The sequence below is a fragment of the Spea bombifrons genome, chromosome 13 (genome assembly GCF_027358695.1).
Source record: "Spea bombifrons isolate aSpeBom1 chromosome 13, aSpeBom1.2.pri, whole genome shotgun sequence".
Classification (NCBI taxonomy): domain Eukaryota; kingdom Metazoa; phylum Chordata; class Amphibia; order Anura; family Pelobatidae; genus Spea; species Spea bombifrons.
This window is the reverse complement of record NC_071099.1, coordinates 16,879,789-16,897,627: the sequence shown is the minus strand read 5'-3', so window position 1 is coordinate 16,897,627 and position 17,839 is coordinate 16,879,789. Positions and strand designations below refer to the sequence as shown.

Below are 17,839 nucleotides of genomic sequence, written 5' to 3'. Positions count from 1 at the left end.
GCAGGGACAATATGAACGAGTGGTGCTGAATATACGCTGGACATATTCCAGCATTATACCCTCATTTCCAATAAACCAGTCCCATTATGTTTACAACCGGCATATAACGAAGCACACCTCTGCGTTTATCTTATCTGATGCTGGATGGTTGTCAGAACCTGACCTTTATAACATAATAAAACTAAAGAGATGACACTAGAGGCTACGCCTATAGTGTGCAAAGGTTCATAAACAATAGCCTGTATAACATACTGAATGCCTCAAACCTAATTCAAACATCCTATACACATACAAACTGATTAATTATTAAAAGCATGACTGCTAAAGCCCATAGTCTTAAATATTAGACTTGTGCATTTGGTTTTGTACAAATTTAAAATTTACAGAATTTTGGTGATTCGTACAAAGCTCAGACGAAAACAAAGGAAAAATCCCTGAATTTCCGTCCAAAATTCATGGGGCCCACATTCACTCACACTCTCATTCATTCTCTCAGACTCTCATTCTTGTTTACACTCTCTAAATGTGTCCCTATTAATTATAGTGAAAGCAGTTGTGAATTATTCATTTTGCATTCTAGACATGTGCCTATGGGCCCCTGAGCTCTAATGGATAGGATAACATTACACCGGCTGCACTGAGTTCCGTGGGGTCAGGTTGTGGGACCCCACAGTACCAATATGGCAGCTTTCAGCACTTTAAGGCAGAACAGGAGCCACAGGCCTGAGAGGTAAGGAGATTTAGTGCCTAGGGGCCCCAGAAGGTCTTATTCTATCACTAAGCAGAAGTCCTGATGCTCTTGGTACTGCATATAGGGAAGTTACTTTGACCTGCTTGTATAAATTGATTTAGCAATAAGGATCTCTTACTGCAAACCTTAAACATCTTTCGGATACCAAAATTCAAACACACTTTATTGTTATCGGAAATAAAAATGAAAAAATGTAAAAAAAAAACAAACCGTTTTCAATATTGACAGTCCTTTTGATGGAAGCACTTACATAATATAATGAATTTCCAACTAACAAAGCAAAAAATAAATAAATTAACTCATTGGATTTGGTGCGGTCACAATTTTAGGTATCTCTATATTATTAAAGCACTTTGAGTGGAGCGTTCTCGAAAAGAATATCTAAAAGACAGTCGCTGTAGGGCGAGATTACATGATGACAAATCACTGTTTGACATCTTAAGAGGTTTTCTTTTGTTATTGTGACATGTTTGAGTAGTGTAGAAATATATTAAAATGCTGTCTGGGACAAAACCCATTATATATGTTAATAAAGCAGAGGCCATTTCAAGGCTGTTTTTCCAAGAGTTGTGCAAGAACCACATTGTTTACCCAGCAAATTCAAGTGGATCAGCACTGGTAGTAATTCTATTTGCCGAAGGTAAAGACTTCAGTTTTAAGAATAAATAAACATAGTCACGGTTTCCCGTTGAAGACAGAACTGGATTCCGTCCAAGTTCAGCTTGTTGGTTGATATGTCCTCCTCCGGTAATCCTAAATCAAATGTAGTACACTGGTGGACACATGGTGTCCTTCTAAAAGTCGCGCGAGGAATAGTCCTCTAGAATTTCAGAGTAGCAAATAAAAGCCAGGGGTACCTGATGGAAGAGTTGGTAGGAAAAACAATTGGAAGACTTTCAGATGAATATAGAGCAAAATATTTGCAATTGATATCTACTGACTCCGCACTTTGCCACAGTTTTGTGATCAAGACTGATTTCTGTTGTGATAGAACGAAAAGGGAATATAATGTAAGGGAACTTTATACAGTGTTCTCTTTATATAGGGCATAGTGGAAGAGTATTGAGAGCTGTGGTGCACTAGAGATGCCAATTGTCCAAAGGGGTAAAGTGGTCAATGGGTTGCTACCTCCAGACCTGCCTCTCGAGGCATTGGCCTAATCACACCTCTTCTTACAGATTCATCGGGGTTTCTTGCCTCTATGAATACCGTGGCTTTTAGGTCCCTATTGATCTGTGGGTTCTATCTAAGAAAGCTCGCTAACTAAAGAGGGAAATTATATCATGATTTGAGAACCTCTTGAGAAGAAAAGCTGTCGAAAGTCACACTGGGGCTTAAGAGTCTCCAAATACAGGTCAATAAATATGTTTGTTCAGGCTCTGGTTGATGGTGGATCTTGTGGATATTCATGTCCAGTTTAACAGGTATCTGTTTTCTAAACCATTAAAATTGGTATGTGTAGTATTTACGGTCTTATAGTGGAAAGTAGCAAAATCCAGTTCTGTTATGCATGGCCTACTTAAAGGATCGTCAAGGACACCCTCCAGAGAAGGTGTGATATGGTATGGTATGGTAACATTCCAAATATTTCAGACATGTATGTTAACACGCATGTACATGGGATGTTCTGGATCAGCAATAATTGATAGTAACTTCACCTTCTCAAGTTCATTCAACATGCATGGTCACATTATTGTGAATTACAGTATGTCGCCATGGACCTCTGTGAAACTCTCATACTTATGAAGCAATATGAATTTCTATCATGGAATTGCTAAAAGCCCGCTAGAGTTATTTGTTAGCACAGCTGCATCGTTAATACACTTCCCTATCGTCACATAAAAAGGGATGGGCAGCCTTTGGTCTCCACCTGTTGTTGGACTACGACTCTGCAGACTTTCTTTGATGGTGATAGGAGTCTCTGTAGGCATTGACAGATTATGAACATGACTGGATCCTCTAGAAGTGTGGAGTAGGCTGGGGGTCCCTGAGTTTGGGGTCTTGCGCCTATTATAATATTCAGCACGGCAGGATCTTTTGTTACATTGCCTCTAACTTCCTAAGACATTAGCTGTAACCTCCCCTACCCATTACAGGAATATTTCATTTTCTTTAATACTGGTTCTGCTGGTTCACTGAGACCTTTTTTTTTCTTCTTCGTGGCAAATATTCAGAATTTTTATGCTTCAAGTGCCTAGAATACTTAAGTCTGAATGTAAAAGGCGGGGGTAGTAGTTAAAAAATGTCAAATATCATTAATTTAACCGTGACCAGTAGGATCTGAAAAACTGAAATGCTACGGAAAAAAAGCCAAAGATATCTACATTGTACCAAACTCAGGAACGTGCCACACCTAGAACACTTTGATCTGTGACCTGCCTACGTTATCTGCTCCTACTCACTTGTATGTCAACCTTGACTGTCAACGAGCTGTTTGTAGGTGACTCAATGCAAGATACTACGGGTGTGTGATAATACGAGACTCCAACTCACCACTCGAGTGCCGGATCTCACTCCCTACAATTGAACACTGCAATCGCGTGAATAAGGGTAGACACAATTTCAGTGGAAAGACTTAAGGAGGCCTATGAGGCAGTTAATTGTCCACCATGTTGACTTTGTGTAGGAAATCATCATATGAAGAAGCTTTGAGATGCTCCTAAACACAGATGTAAAAAAGTAAGAGGGACAGTGGGGCATAAATCTCCCCCAAAACTGAGGAATCTCCCCCCACATTCTCTGTCTCAAACACATATTGATCCATACATACATGCATACATAATATCTACCCCTGGTATCGTCATACATCCCAGCATGTTAATAGTTCCAAGCCCTGAATCACTTCTGTGGTCCCTTGCATCTAGGCTTCCTGGCATGAATGTCTCTTTTTTTTACCCCATAATTAATCTACACAATTTTATGCCACTAGTGGCCATATTTGGCCTGCCACTGATTGTCACCTTTAAGCCAATCAGTGGTATGACAATGGGATTGCTGAGGAGGCACTGGGCTGCAGTTTTGGAGCTGCAGCATCTCCTATAAGTGACTTTATTTTGCCTTTTTTGTTGATGGAGTGCATCGTACACTACATTCACAGAAGATATCTGTAACATATGAAAGGTGCCTCCTAGGTTTGTATCGACGGGTTCTGTATAGAGCATTAAGCATAATCTCTAGAAAATGCTTCAGTCCCTGAACTATGGCTGGGAATGGTAAATCATTTACCAAGTGTTGCCAAGAAACCTCGGTAAACACTGAAACGCCAAAATATAAGCGTGCACGAGGGCTTGAAGATCTGGTTGTGAGTAATTGTATTAGCGTAACCAAGACAATGAAAGCTCGGAGGTATTGTAATTAAGGTTAAAGGGCTGTGGCTGGATGAATCTAGAGTTGCAGCCTTTTCTTAAAGGAGCATACAAAAGGTTATATGAAACCCTGGTTCCAAGTGGACCTCTGGCTGCATCAAAAGGGTCTCATTCTCCGAGTGCAAGGAATTCTGTCCCACGACGTGACACATTGATGGGGGAGAGGAACTAAATACGAGTTGGGACAAATATATTCCAACCTTACTTAAACCTGACTTTTGTTTATGCTGATTGCAAAGCTTAAACAGTTAGGATAAGTGAATGTAAAAAATAATAAAGAACATATATTTACATGGCTTTTTGTTGATTATGCTCCCCTAGAACATTCTTATGATTCCTCAAGGAGCTGTTTATTCACAAAGCTAGCAGTTTTTTGTCCTTACATATATCACAAGCAGTTTATTTCCTTAAAGCTGTGATTAAATAGGATTGCTCAAAATGGGAAGGAGGCTGATGTTCTATGGGTATCACATCAAAATATGAGTGGAGTCATCTGTCCACCCATTTCCATAGCTGGTCCACTGGAGGTCTACATAGAAGCAGGGAAGGGGCTGACTTGAGGAGGTATGTAGGGGTAGAAATAGCGTACGGTAGGCATGAACAGCCCCGGACTGATCATCTGGCCGACAGTGCCACAGACCTCATTAGACGGCAGCTCCCATGGCCACCCCGTCAGTCCAGCCATGGCAGGAGTAGGCAGAGGAGTGGGGGGTGACGGTTCCCTGGTTTGACCACGCACAGACATGGGTCACTTTAATGTTGCAGACACGACAATGTATTCGTGTAAACAGGGCAAAGGTAATTTTGAGACTGAAAAATGCTGGGGTACGGCCCATCTTTGTCCAAATAAGCCTGAGATGTTTCTTCCCCATTAAGAAGGGCTTTAACACTGATCGTTTCATGCGCACGTGTCGGATATGTATTGTGTGCACAATCATAAAACCCCACACACCAGTTCATGGACTGCTTCTCACAACATACCCTCCGATTAGACCGTGCTCTTGCACAATGGATATGATATATTTCTCTCTGTCCACCCACTGACTGACTCCCTCAGGGAACGTGTCTATCATTTTCTGTCTTTTGTTTTCATGAATATCGTTCCCCGGTAACATCTGGCGAACAAGAACATTAGGAGCCAAAGCAAATGTTGGTTTAACTCTTTGGCTGCCAGGCTAGTTTAACCCCTTAATGACAAAGCCCATCCATGCATTGTTTTAGGGACCGCCCATTGTCCTTAAGGGGTTAATAGCATTACTATCAATGTTTGACGTCCTATAAATAGGGAATGAAAAAAAAACTATATTAACTGAAAATCTGTCTTTGGTGGTTATGGTTATTGGCAGTGCCAACACATATTAACATATATCACATAAGTCGGTTTGCTTATAAGAGGTAGTTGACCGATTTGCTTATCACCAGTGGTCACTTTGTGTGGTCTCGGCTCGGTGACAGTGTTTCCAGCTATGCCTTTAAGGCATATATCTGTATAGCCGGGAGCTTCCCAGACTGCTCCCACTCTTTGAATGGCTAGGGATGTGAGTGGGACATGCAAGAGTGGGCAGGATCCCACCCAAAGATTAAAGACACGGACCCGGAGCCATAGTGAAGCAGCAGCACAAAACCTGGAGACTCCAGGTGAAACCTGGCCTAGCTCTGTGCATGGAAATATATTTTTCATGTGCAAAAAGTAGGGTTCCAAACCACAGTCAACTGCATCTTGGTCACACACATTCAAAAAAGACACCACTGCTTACACTGGGTTTGAAATATGTTCTGCTGACTTACTTTGAAATCCTAGGGACTACCTAAAGGTATAGTGCAAAGGCTACGAATTTCCAAACAATGATTGCGCTGCCACCTAGTGTTAAGTACTGTGTATTGCTCTAAGACTCACATGCAGTGTGAATCCAACCTGTGCCAGTGTGCATGTAGGGCCAGAAGTTACATCCTGCAGAGGGCTGGCACCTTCTGGCCCTACATACACACTGGCACACATATTTACACACACACACACTTATACACTAACATGCCACTGATATGTGTGCTAATATACACACTCATGCCAACACACATACATTCACGCTTACACATGCATGTTAGTTGTTTTGTTTTCTTCTTTGTATCTAAAAAAAATCGTAAATACTTTTGAAAATAGACTATTATATTTTGGAATAACTTATTTATTGCACCATTCCGCACATATATCTTTGTTTGCACTATACATTTTGGTTTATAAACATCACTTTTAACTGTATTTCCCGTCTTTACAGTGCCATTTGTTGGTGACGCCATTCAAGTGCCTGTTGGACCTAGTAGCAATCTAATTTCCACTCGCCTGTCTGTGTGTATTTTGACGCTGCGGTACGGCCTGTTAAAGTTAAATAACCAGAGCAAGATGCATTCTAATTTACCGCAAGGTGACCTTATGTGCCTCTTCCGCTAGATGGAGCCAGAGACTGAAAAATAAAACGCTACCCTTTACATTCTTTCTGCAAATCTAAACTTCAAAGTTAACCAGCTAATTAAGGCAAAGATTCCACTAGTCCAAGGTGCATGGCTTTATTTATAACCGTAATGGACGGGAAGTATCTTCTGACACTGTCTAGAGTGGAAATCCTTACAAGAGTGAGAGGACAACCAGAAGGCCTTTCGTCATAACATTGTTTGGCAAGGCTCGATAAGAGTAAATGAAAGTCGACAGAATCAATGCTATTACCAGGGTGGTGCGGTTGGCCATTAATTCCCTACTTCGTCCATGTAGGGCACACAGAAGCCACCTTAGACTTTAACCTTAGGACAGAAACGCTCAAGATCCAGTTGAGAAACCAATTTGAATGTAGTAAATCAAAATCTATTAAAGCATATCGATTGTTGTGGGCTAGGCTTTGGGTTTTAACCCCTTAATGAGAAAGCCCGTACATATACGGGCTCAAAATGCATTGTTTTCAATGGGTTTAGGGACCGCCCATTGTCCTTAAGGGGTTAATGTAAATGAAAGACCACCAATTAAAGGGTCATCACTGTCCCACCTATGCTCGTTCAACATTGCAGTAAATTTCTTAACAATAAGTTAAATAAAGGACATTCATTTTCGTATGTCCCTACATCACAACTTATAAAAGAAACATATAAAAGAAAAAAGGTGTCAACAGATGTCAATAAATAAATATTACAAACAGTTAAATTCATTTATAACACAGAATATATTCTCTTTGATCAAACAAAATAGAAACAAAACATATATTAAACCAACTATTAATCACAGCTTTATTTTCTTAACAGAAAAGAGTTTAGTTAACAAGTCTGTAAATTTTATTCTTACTTTGAAGATTTAATCAAATAAAAACACAAACTTTTAAGAAGCTTTTTCATTTTTTATGACAATAACCGAATACCCGCACATGACCATTAAGTGCTCACATCAAAAAAATATAAAATATATGAATTAGGAGGCGACCTTTTGCTCGTTTAATGAATGATTTAGTTACAAACATGTTACATTCAGAACGATTGGTGAAAGAGCACCTTCCCCTTTAGTTAAGGTTCCGGGGAAAGTGATGTCAGATAAAAGTTGAATTTGTGTTTTTGCATAGAAGCAAATTATATGAAAAAAAAAAAACAAAACAAAAAAAAACAATCCCATTCCTGGGATCAAAAATACCCTTATTATAACCCCGCCCTAAAACATAACTTTTATTTGTATGTTTGTTAAAAGGTATAACCAAAAAGATTTAAAAAAAACACCAGTGTCACCAGTCCTACCATACGTCACTGTAACATAAGGGCATATGCCCACAGCTGTATAACACTAATAATATTAGATCATACATACTGTTGATGGCTGCAGTCCTAACAACAGAAATAATTGAGTGACAAAGGCTTATTAAAAACTCAGACGAATAGCCCCCCTGACATGTTTCGCTCCTCAGAGCTTCATTAGAGGTCTGGGCTAATGGCTTCCAAAATGGAGACTGTTTGGCCTTATATCTCCTTTGTTAATGACATCACGGATTCAGGGCGGGAACAATCATATCCAATGGTTACCGATGTATTAGATGTGTTGCCAGATCCAGCCAATTGCTTGAAAGGTAACTAAGCATGACATCACCCACATAGTCCAATAGAATTCCATATACATGATGGGCAGTGGTTCTCTCCAATTCCCAAAGGTGAGCAGTCAAAGAGATTGACTGACAGTTATTCTCACCAATCATTGATGTTCTTTTCCACTCAGAACCACTCCTATTACTAGATCTCCTACCCATTGTAATTCTTATTATTCACATTACAACCAGCTTACCAATGCAGATTGCAGTGGCTCAGTGGCTTACGCCGTTGCCCTGCAGCACTGCGGTCCAGGGTTCAAATCCCACCAAGGACCCCAAAATCCGTCAAGGTACCGCATCCAAAAACACTAGTGCAAATTTGGATCATTTTGGCATATTTACCATACATAGTTATACGCATCACAATTAAACCATTCCCTTCCAAATATCCCTATCACAATGTAAGTCTCCATAATATAGTCATACCTCCATATAAAGTAAGTAAATCATTATCAAATAATCAATATTACAGATCAAAGAGAGTCCTTTTATTTAGAATCTACAAATAGGCTGAGAAGAAGAAATTATATGAATGAAATAATGTTCTTGACCATACACCTAATATGCTTATGTAAATTAAAAATGCAATGTAATAAATGCTTTATTGGTACATTGTATGGCGAACAGAAAAGTTCCAAGTTATCTAAAGATTACTGCTATACATAAAACAAAGGTAATTTGAGATTAGGTATACTAATTGTTGAATAGTTGTTACATGAAATCAGTGTGTTGAGCGTTGCGTGTAGCTGCCGCTTTAGCACTAAGCTGTCTCATCTTCTCAGATGCGTGCCGGGACAACCTACAAGTACTTGAGAAAGATATGGCTCGCAACAATACTGAATTTGCCAGGAAAAAGCATGACAACCATTAAAATAGTTATACAGTGCGGCTTATTCACTAAAAGAGCTGGATTTGTGGCTTTAACGCTCTGCTTTATTATGAAGAGCCAACGATGGCAAGTTTCACCAACAAGAAGGTTTGGGCTGGCCTTGCGTAATGCATAATTCAATGTGTAAGAAGACCTTCAAGAGCGGTTCACTTATTTAACTATACATGATACAGGGCCAGCCAAGCTCTTCCAGAAGGAGAAGCTCACTGGTATTGGACCTTCATAACGTATCGTGAGGTCAAGAAGCTGAAACACAACTCTCCTGCAGAATCTCCTGTCAACCCTTTCTTTATGAATAAACCCTCGTGTAGGCCAGACAAGAAATTATCTCAAGGGTTAAATATATATGCTTACTGTGAATAAAGCTCTTTGTGGCCAGCATTCAGTTATAAATTCAGCATTCAGTTATAAAATGTCATAGCAAATATATCCTGAAACAGAAAATGTGTATTTTCAGCTCCTTTTATGGTATTTTTGTCCAACCACAAACTTCAGGACGATTTCCACCATGGTAAGAGCTGAGATCCTTGTCCATGACCCACTTGAGGAACATCTTCTTTATGTTATGATTGAGAACAAATACAATATTCCGCTAGACCACCATAGACTATACTTATCAATAAATAACTTAACGGATGTCTTCATCTTACTCTCACCCGTCGTGACTGCGCTATGGGTGTTTGGTAACGACAGACGTAGACTCTGAAATCAAAAACATGTACACTGGAAATTTCAATGATGCAATAGTAACACGAAGTGGAACAGCCATTAATGTACTAACAAAGACATGAGTCCAACGAACCGACTATAACGTGGACCATATTTGGGCCCAAAAAGTTCTTATACGTTGATATAATAATATATTACAAATTCAGAATGCAGGACCGGCTAAGTACGCCAGATATGTAAATACTACAGTATATTTATTTTACGTCAGATAATATCTCGCTTCTCCCTTTCGCTCATTGCCCGCATCCAGCGCTCTAATTTAGAGCGATAAAAGGCAGATATGTCTATAAATATCACTGCCCCATTCAGAAATAGTCTATTTTTTGTTTGATCTGACAACTCTTGTAAATAACCATCTACAGTACAAATAGTGTAAAGCCTCGTGTATAGTATGAATGTTTAACCCCTTAATGACAAAGCCCATACATGTATGGGCTCAAAATGCATTGTTTTCAACGGGTTTAGGGAGCGCCCATTGTCCTTAAGGGGTTAATGTATAATTCAAGTTGTTGGAACACATTATTGATCATGTAGATAATACTTATCCAAACTCAAAGTGACCTATATTGGGGTGAAAATGTCCCTACTCTTTCTTGGAAATGTACAGTATTTGGAAGTGTCTTGAAATGACAAATAATTATTTAATAATGAAATATTTCAGTGTTTCGGATTTTGCAAATCAACATGAATTTCAAATTTAGAAAAAGTAATTGCTCGTATCTGGATAGATAAATGTAGCAAACTAACTTTGTTTGGAGTTAGTTGATCTTGGAAATCCATTAGACGCTCCAGATGTCACATCTTCCATTCTGAAAAAAAAATAAAGCAGATGATACATACAGTAAGTATGACAGAGTTCATTAACCCCTTAATGACAAAGCCTGTACACGTACGGGCTCAAAATGCATTGTTTTCAATGGGTTTAGGGACCGCCCATTGTCCTTAAGGGGTTAAAAAGCATTTGTCGGAGAAACTCCCATTGACATCATTTCATGATTGTAAACCGTAGAAGAACTTCCTACCTGGACTCTTCCTCATCCATGAGCACACTGTAGGTGGTTATTTCCATTTCCAAAAGGTCTTTAAGATAAGTCAGTATCCGTCTTTCAGAAGAGAGACGCTGCGCTCCATCTCTTATTTTTAAAAGTTCGTCTTCCCTCTTGCCTATTTTTTCCTGGATATTCTGCAGGTAAGCACAGTATGTAGACTCGGTTTCATATAGCGTGGCCTCCCGGGCGGATTTCTAGGAAGCAAATAACATAATTAAAATATATTTCATCCATCGATCAACTTTCCCAATATTTTAAGCATATAGTTGGATATAGATGTCCCCAACTGGGCCATGGTCACTGCTGATCGCAAAAAGGGGACAGTCCTACTTAAAACAGGACATTTGTAAGGTAGGTGGACGTGCCAAGAGAGCCACAATTGGCAAGAAGCATGTACCTTAAACCAAACCCACTCTTGTTGACATAGAACATACCTTCATGTGACCAACTGGCCATTGTAACCCAGTTATTACCACCAATATGCCTACAAATGTTTGTTTAGGATGTGAGTTGGGGATGCCAATAGTGCGTCTGTCTTGGGCCATGTTGGACGTAAGTCTAGCCTCATCCGACATTGATATTTAAATCCACTCTGTATATTAATCTATTACAAAGCCAGTGTTCTTATTTCTTTAGCACACGATGGGTCACGGTCCCATTTTCTGGTTAATGTTTATTCATGCTTAAACCTTCAACATTCATCCAGGGCTCACTGATCAAGAAAGAATCCAACAATGAAGCAGTGAAGGACCCCTTCATACCATGCCGTGCAGAACCTCCAGCTGGACCTCCAGCTCCTGCAATTTCTGTCTCAACTTAAACACTTCTTTCTTCTGGCTTTGCAGACTTTCATTGTGTTCCACGTCCCTGGGCATGCATTCCTTGGACTGAAATAGATAACCAAAGTTAATATGCACAAGAGTTTGTCATTACTATGGGTTACATTTAGACTAATGGACTAAACTATATAATCTACTGTTTTTCTTGAATTATTTGTGAACTGAATACATCATAAATCCCTGACAGGTTGTCATTTAGAACTGGTCTGGTCTTCAAATATTCCTCATTAGTTAATGTTTTCAGGATCTCCTCGGGTGGACACACGTGAATCGATCGGTGTCTCTGACAAAGTGCCATTCCCCCGTGCTGATACAATTAGGAATTTTCTCTAATTTCTCACATTTCTAGAGTTTATTGCTCTCTTGGTGATTTATATAGGATACCAGCAAGCGACCTGATAGGTCTCCTTTAATAGGTGAGTTTTCAAGGAATGTTTGAAGATATACATTTCGGGAGGCAGATTGTACCATAGTTGGGAGTAGCACAAGGAAAGTCTTCCACATCAGTAGTTAGAAGTAGTTAGACGTATTTAGGGCCCATCATGTACGACGGTATGAGAAGCCAGTAAAAGGGTAAGCATAGTGGGGCAGCTGATGAGTGGTCAACTAGACCACTGATGAGTCAACTAGAGTGATGAAAAGCTGAAAAGCACAATGATCTGAATATGGAGAAACAATTTGAAGGAATATTGATAATAAAGTTCCTTTTAATCAGCCCTATACCTTACGGTTGAACCAGGCTTCTGTGTCCCGCTTCTGTTTGTCTATGATGGCCTCATACTGTTGTCTCATTTCGGACAGATATTTGGAAAGGTCCGCTGCCTGCTGGGTTTTCACTTCCACATTGACATGACCTGTACATTGCTCCTGGATATTTTGCACGTCCTACAAGAAAAAGAAGAAGCCATTGATGTTTAAATGTAGGGGAAAGGTTCAGATCCACAGATTAAGAGTTCCAGGGGTTCTAACGAGACCAGCTGCATGCCAGTGATTGGATACTTCCAGCAGACAAATGGGCAATCAATGTGGACGAGGTGGTACACTGAAGCTCTTGGGCAGGTAAGTCTATTTTCTTACAGTTAAGTAATGCACATTACGGTGCTGAGAAAGGACTTTATTGTAGGGATTGAATGGGACATTAGACTGCATTAATAATATATTCACATAATACATTTTGTATAAGTCTAGGTAGTTTGCATATGTCTGTTTTCAAGGTACAATAAAATGCAGTAGATAGGGACACAAAAAATCCTATGGCTAGGTATGAGCTAGATGGCTATTGTCACAAAGCCGCCTGCAGTAATATATACAGCGGATGCCCAGGTCACCTCATTGTGGTCTTTTTTGAGGCATTGTAGTTCCCGCGTTAAGATTTGCAGCTCGGTCTCCTGGAGTTGTTTTTCCATTTCAAGATGACTGCCTGTCGTCTTCAGCTCCTTTATATCTGCTCCTATGGCTCGTTGTAAAGCTAACTCAGCCTCGTACCTAAGAAGGTCCAGGGCAAATGTCAACGTTACATAATGTCTTACCAGCATCGATATTGGTATCTCAAACACTTCTCAGAATCTGAACACAAAGAGACATGACTAATGTGAGCAGAACATTCACAATTCATGATGTATGCTCCTCTGACATTAAAGAGAGTCTTTTTATTAATTTATAACTAGAATCCTGCCATTACAGAGAAGTCATTGTTATTATATTAACATGTTTGAAGCGGCATTTCCATTCCTGCTATAGTGTATTTGACTAACCAAACCTAGAGTTAATCATTTGCAGTCTACTATGGGCAACCTTGCTAACCAACGCAGTTAAATGGAGGCTACTTAGCCTTCTCCAACAACACCACTCCCCCCCCCGGCTCTCCGTGTCCTTCCAAGCTTCTATTTTGTCGTGTGGTCTTTGAGATACGGCCAAGTGGAGGTTTCCGAAGCTCTGCGTACCTTGGGTCACACAGTGTGGTCACACAGAACCCGGTCTCTAGAGTAACCACGGAAACCGATCTCTCTGGGAAACGAAGAAGAAATGAATACTCACTTCGCTTTAAAGCCGTCTGCGGCAAGCTTTGTATTCTCGATGGTCAGGAATAGTTCAGAGTTGGCAACCTTGGCTTCATTTATCTTTTAACAGAGAATCAAACACGTTTAAGACTATAAAATATTTTATAATGGGGTAAAAATAGCAGTGCCGTATTCCCAGTATTTTATCACCATTTAAGTCAATCCAGTATTTTCAAGATTTTTACTTTATTTGTTAAAATAGAGCAAAAACAGTGTGTTATTATATACAAAACAGTGATATGGTGCAAGCTTTGGTCTCGTCATATTAACCAATGCAATACTCGATTGAGTCGAGCTAGGCCAGTCGACTGGTTGCTATGGTGATTTGAACATCTATAAATCTCTTTTATACCAAACTTTCAATCAAAGGTGGCCAAGGTCCATGTAGGTTGAGTAGTAACTACCCCCTTACATTTGGACACTTCTGTTGGTTAGAGGTGGGTTGACGCAGGGCCGCAGGCTGGACCACCCATCTGCTTTACCAGAAACCCCACCTAGTGGCATTCAGTGATTGAGCTGTATGTGGTGGCCACATGGAAACCACGGCGCAGGCCTCCATTGATTTACCAGCCAGTTAAAGGTGATCGGAGGATCTTGCCAACCGACCCATGATCTCCAATGTCCCGAAAAGCAGACAGTGGGGCAGCTACACATGACAGCGATGTGAAACTAGGGACACTTGGGTGGTATGACAATACAATCCATAAACAACCTCATGTTTCAGCTGTTGCTCACGAGAAAATCTGTTAGATTGCATTTTTTACATATACCTAATGACTTTTCATCTTTGAAAATGTATCTTGATATTAGGAGTTTAGGGTTCTCCATCTCCTGCTCTTGGTACTATGATCATAAGTTTATAACCTGCCTTTCTTTACCAGATAAATATCATGCTTTCATTCATTGCCAAATATGAAGATAACCCATAGTCTGGAGACTACAGAGATGCCATCTGGGAGGGTATGAGATTTAAAGAGATAAAAAAACAAGGAACAAAACATCTTCCTGCACATCAAAGGTGTTTTTACTCAGGAAATGTTTATGATGAGCACATCAATGGAACGTAGGCTTCAAAGGTGTTGGTTTGTTTAGATTTCCAATATTACATAAGCAAGATCTGAAGCAGGAGCATGCTTAGCATACCTACAACAAACCAAAAAAGGGAGATTATCTTGGATTCACCATCCAGTCTTCTTATCCTACATGAGCCACTGAGCATTATCTAATGAAACCATGAACACATATAGGGATCCAGAACAGGGGCAAGATGGCCACAAAATATTGGTTAGTTGGTTAGGCTACTTGGTTAGGCTAAGTTAAAATCTAGTCTGGCCTTATGAACAGGTCTTTGAGTTATTAGCATAGACAATGTGGGTTGTGTGGCAAGGTGCTTCCTAAATTGTTTTACCTATACATTAAACTAGTACATCTTCCAAGCTGGAATCCTACAATATATATATATAAACTATATATATAGTATGTATAGTATATATATAGTATGCTGGCACAGCATATAAAATGAGTCAGTAATGCCATGATGGGTAATCCATGATGGGCTGGCCATCTGGCAAACCAGTCAAATGCCCGATGGGGAACAGGACCCTATAGAGTGCGGCCACTTCCATAGTGTAAGAGTGTAGCGTCAAGCCGAACATATGCTGCCAGTGGCTGCCAATGTCTTGCATGGAAAAGGCCATAGTACGTCTATTAGAAATCCAATTCTGAATCCATGTTCTCGTATGGTGACTAAGTATTGGCTAGCAGTCCTTTTTGTCTCCTCTTCAATGCAAACGTTCCATTAAAACAGACTGTCCCTGTTATGATGGTATCAAGTGAATACACCTGATATTAGGCCCATTAATGTTCTCAGACATGGAATGTCAAGAGAATGTCAAGAACATAAAACATTTGGCAGCATGTACACCATATCAATACACAATCACATCTTCATTCTATGCATATATTTGCAAATAACCGTCAGAGAAAGAGCTCACATCACATGACATTATACCCTGTAATAAAGAGTCTGCATTCATTCCAATATAAGCAAGAAGCTATTTAATTATCAAAACACTGAAACAATTGTACAATACACAAACTAATCTATGAGCCACAAAAGCAAACATAAAGCCCAATGACAATATTTCAACTTGGCTGCTCAGGGAAAATTCTGATCTGTCTGGATTTCTTCACAGAAGACCAAATTGACCCAAAGTTGCCATCATTACTTCAGTCCTGGGAAAATTGGCAGTTTTTTGGTGGTTGTTGTTGTGTATGTTGTTATACGTAAGGTTTACCGGAGCCACATCACGATTTTAAGGGTCCCAAGGGAGGATCCACATTTGGGTTGGTCCATTTCCAATTATATGGGCAACCACTGCAAGTTTATCCTGGAAAAGGCCCGAGTAGGCCCTGCATGATATGTCATTAAATATTTGACATTATCTCATCGATTGAAATATGCCAAATTTCAAACCCACCCAACCTACCTAACTCCCTAGTATTGCACAGCTGGCGTCAACAGGTGAACCACTACACTTACCAATGGGTACCATTGTCTTTGTCTATTTTAAGCAAGAGTTGCAAAAAGGAAGACATTTTTTACTTTCAAGTGGAGGCTACAGAACATAAGAGATACAACATGCATTTTTTGTAGAGGAATAGGATTAAAAAACTGTTTTGCCATGAAACAAAGTTGCATATATATTCCCATCCATTTCCCATGATGTATATTATCATAAATCTAAAAATGGGATGGTAGAGAGAAGGAACACGGGGAAATTCAAAACCCTTCATCATGGGTCTCAAGCATTGCCATGGTTTACATCATCAACTTTACATAATGTCTTACATCATCACAACAAAGGTTGGTAAATCTCACCTGGGTTTCAAGCTCAGTAATTGTCTTCTCGTATTGACTTGCATCGCAGCCAATATTTGCCCTCTTCGCCAACAACTCCTTGATTTGCACTTCCAAATGTCTATTGGACTCTTCCAACAGGCGCACTTTTTCAAGATAAGCAGCCAGACGGTCATTCAGATGAATCAAAGTGTCCTTCTGACTCCGACAGAAGAGGTTTCCACTGTCTGTCCATTTCTCACAGCTCAGTCTGCTTCCTTTACGATGAAGCCTAGGTGTTTTCGCACGCAGGGCATTAAACTGTCCATTATATGACATAGCGGGAGACACGGCGTGTGAAAAAACTGGAGAAGTCACGAGTGCGGTCCTGCTACCGTAGGGCATTTACGGAATCTAAAATGTTACTTCGCTGATCCCATAGTAACGCAACACAAGGAAGTCATACGGTTTAACTCCATCTAAATGTTATTGGCTTAGCAAGTGAACCATGTCTGCCAGCTCAAATTTCACTCACCTTGACCTCAGCGTAATCTTTTTTCTCCCTGTTATTTATTGTGCTTGCTTTGCCTTGTGGGATCGGCTGGTTTACTCTGCCTTCCTTTGGCTTGTCTGGAAATACGTGCTGGAGGTGTTAAGCATTCTTGGAATGCCAATGGCAATAGGAGTTTTGTGTAAAGCATCCTAAGCGCACAACGGGTTAAAAAGCAAGTTCTTCTTCTGATGGTGAAACAAAGCGATTTTTATTCTCTCTGCCCTGGGGGTGAATGTTCTGTTGACTCTTTACCACAAGACACACAGGCAATAATAGTCTGTTCTTACTATCCAACTTGCCTGTGATTCTACTCATAAAAAAACTCTATAATTTTTTTTTTTTAAAGTATTTTGCTTTTTCTGAGACCGTGAGAACTTACAGGGCACTGCGCAAAGGTTTATATATGAAATATATTTTATGAAATACCCCAAACTAGTCCCAGACCTTAGAGCGGGCAGCTGAATCTTGGAGGAAAATTCCTGGGAATGTAAAAAAAAGATTCCACGGTACAGTACTTCATTAAAGTGTCTTTTTTTTTAGAAAAAAGTTAGTACACCTCTCACATTTTTGTAAATATGTTATTATATCTTTTCATGTGACAACACTGAAGAAATGGCGCTCTGCTACAATGTAAAGTAGTGAGTGTACACTGCGTA

General features: G+C 39.9%; 1 protein-coding gene across 2 annotated transcripts; it reads right to left on the bottom strand.

The window, feature by feature from the left end:
• Positions 1–8,994: 8,994 nt before the first annotated feature.
• Positions 8,995–17,225, bottom strand: LOC128471035 (keratin, type I cytoskeletal 12-like). Of its 2 annotated transcripts, none has more exons than XM_053452880.1 (8): positions 16,673–17,225; positions 13,769–13,851; positions 13,060–13,216; positions 12,455–12,616; positions 11,654–11,779; positions 10,866–11,086; positions 10,591–10,652; positions 8,995–9,837 (listed from the first exon to the last, which is right to left on the bottom strand). In XM_053452880.1, exons 1-8 carry the CDS (start codon positions 17,033–17,035, stop codon positions 9,785–9,787), a joined length of 1,227 nt encoding a protein of 408 aa, XP_053308855.1. In that variant the 5' UTR covers positions 17,036–17,225; the 3' UTR covers positions 8,995–9,784. The 2 variants fall into 2 exon arrangements, with proteins under 2 accessions (XP_053308855.1, XP_053308856.1); XM_053452881.1 differs by having other exon boundaries at positions 8,995–9,816; positions 16,673–17,224.
• Positions 17,226–17,839: the final 614 nt, after the last annotated feature.

Excerpts from the sequence above, each read along its gene's own strand:
- LOC128471035 (XM_053452880.1), bottom strand. The coding sequence starts at position 17,035 with ATGCCCTACGGTAGCAGGACCGCACTCGTGACTTCTCCAGTTTTTTCA. Across the intron at positions 12,617-13,059 it reads TCAAAAAAGACCACAATGAG|GACGTGCAAAATATCCAGGA; the intron begins GTGACCTGGGCA and ends TTTTTCTTGTAG. Across the intron at positions 9,838-10,590 it reads ATCAACTAACTCCAAACAAA|TGTACATGTTTTTGATTTCA; the intron begins GTTAGTTTGCTA and ends TGAAATTTCCAG.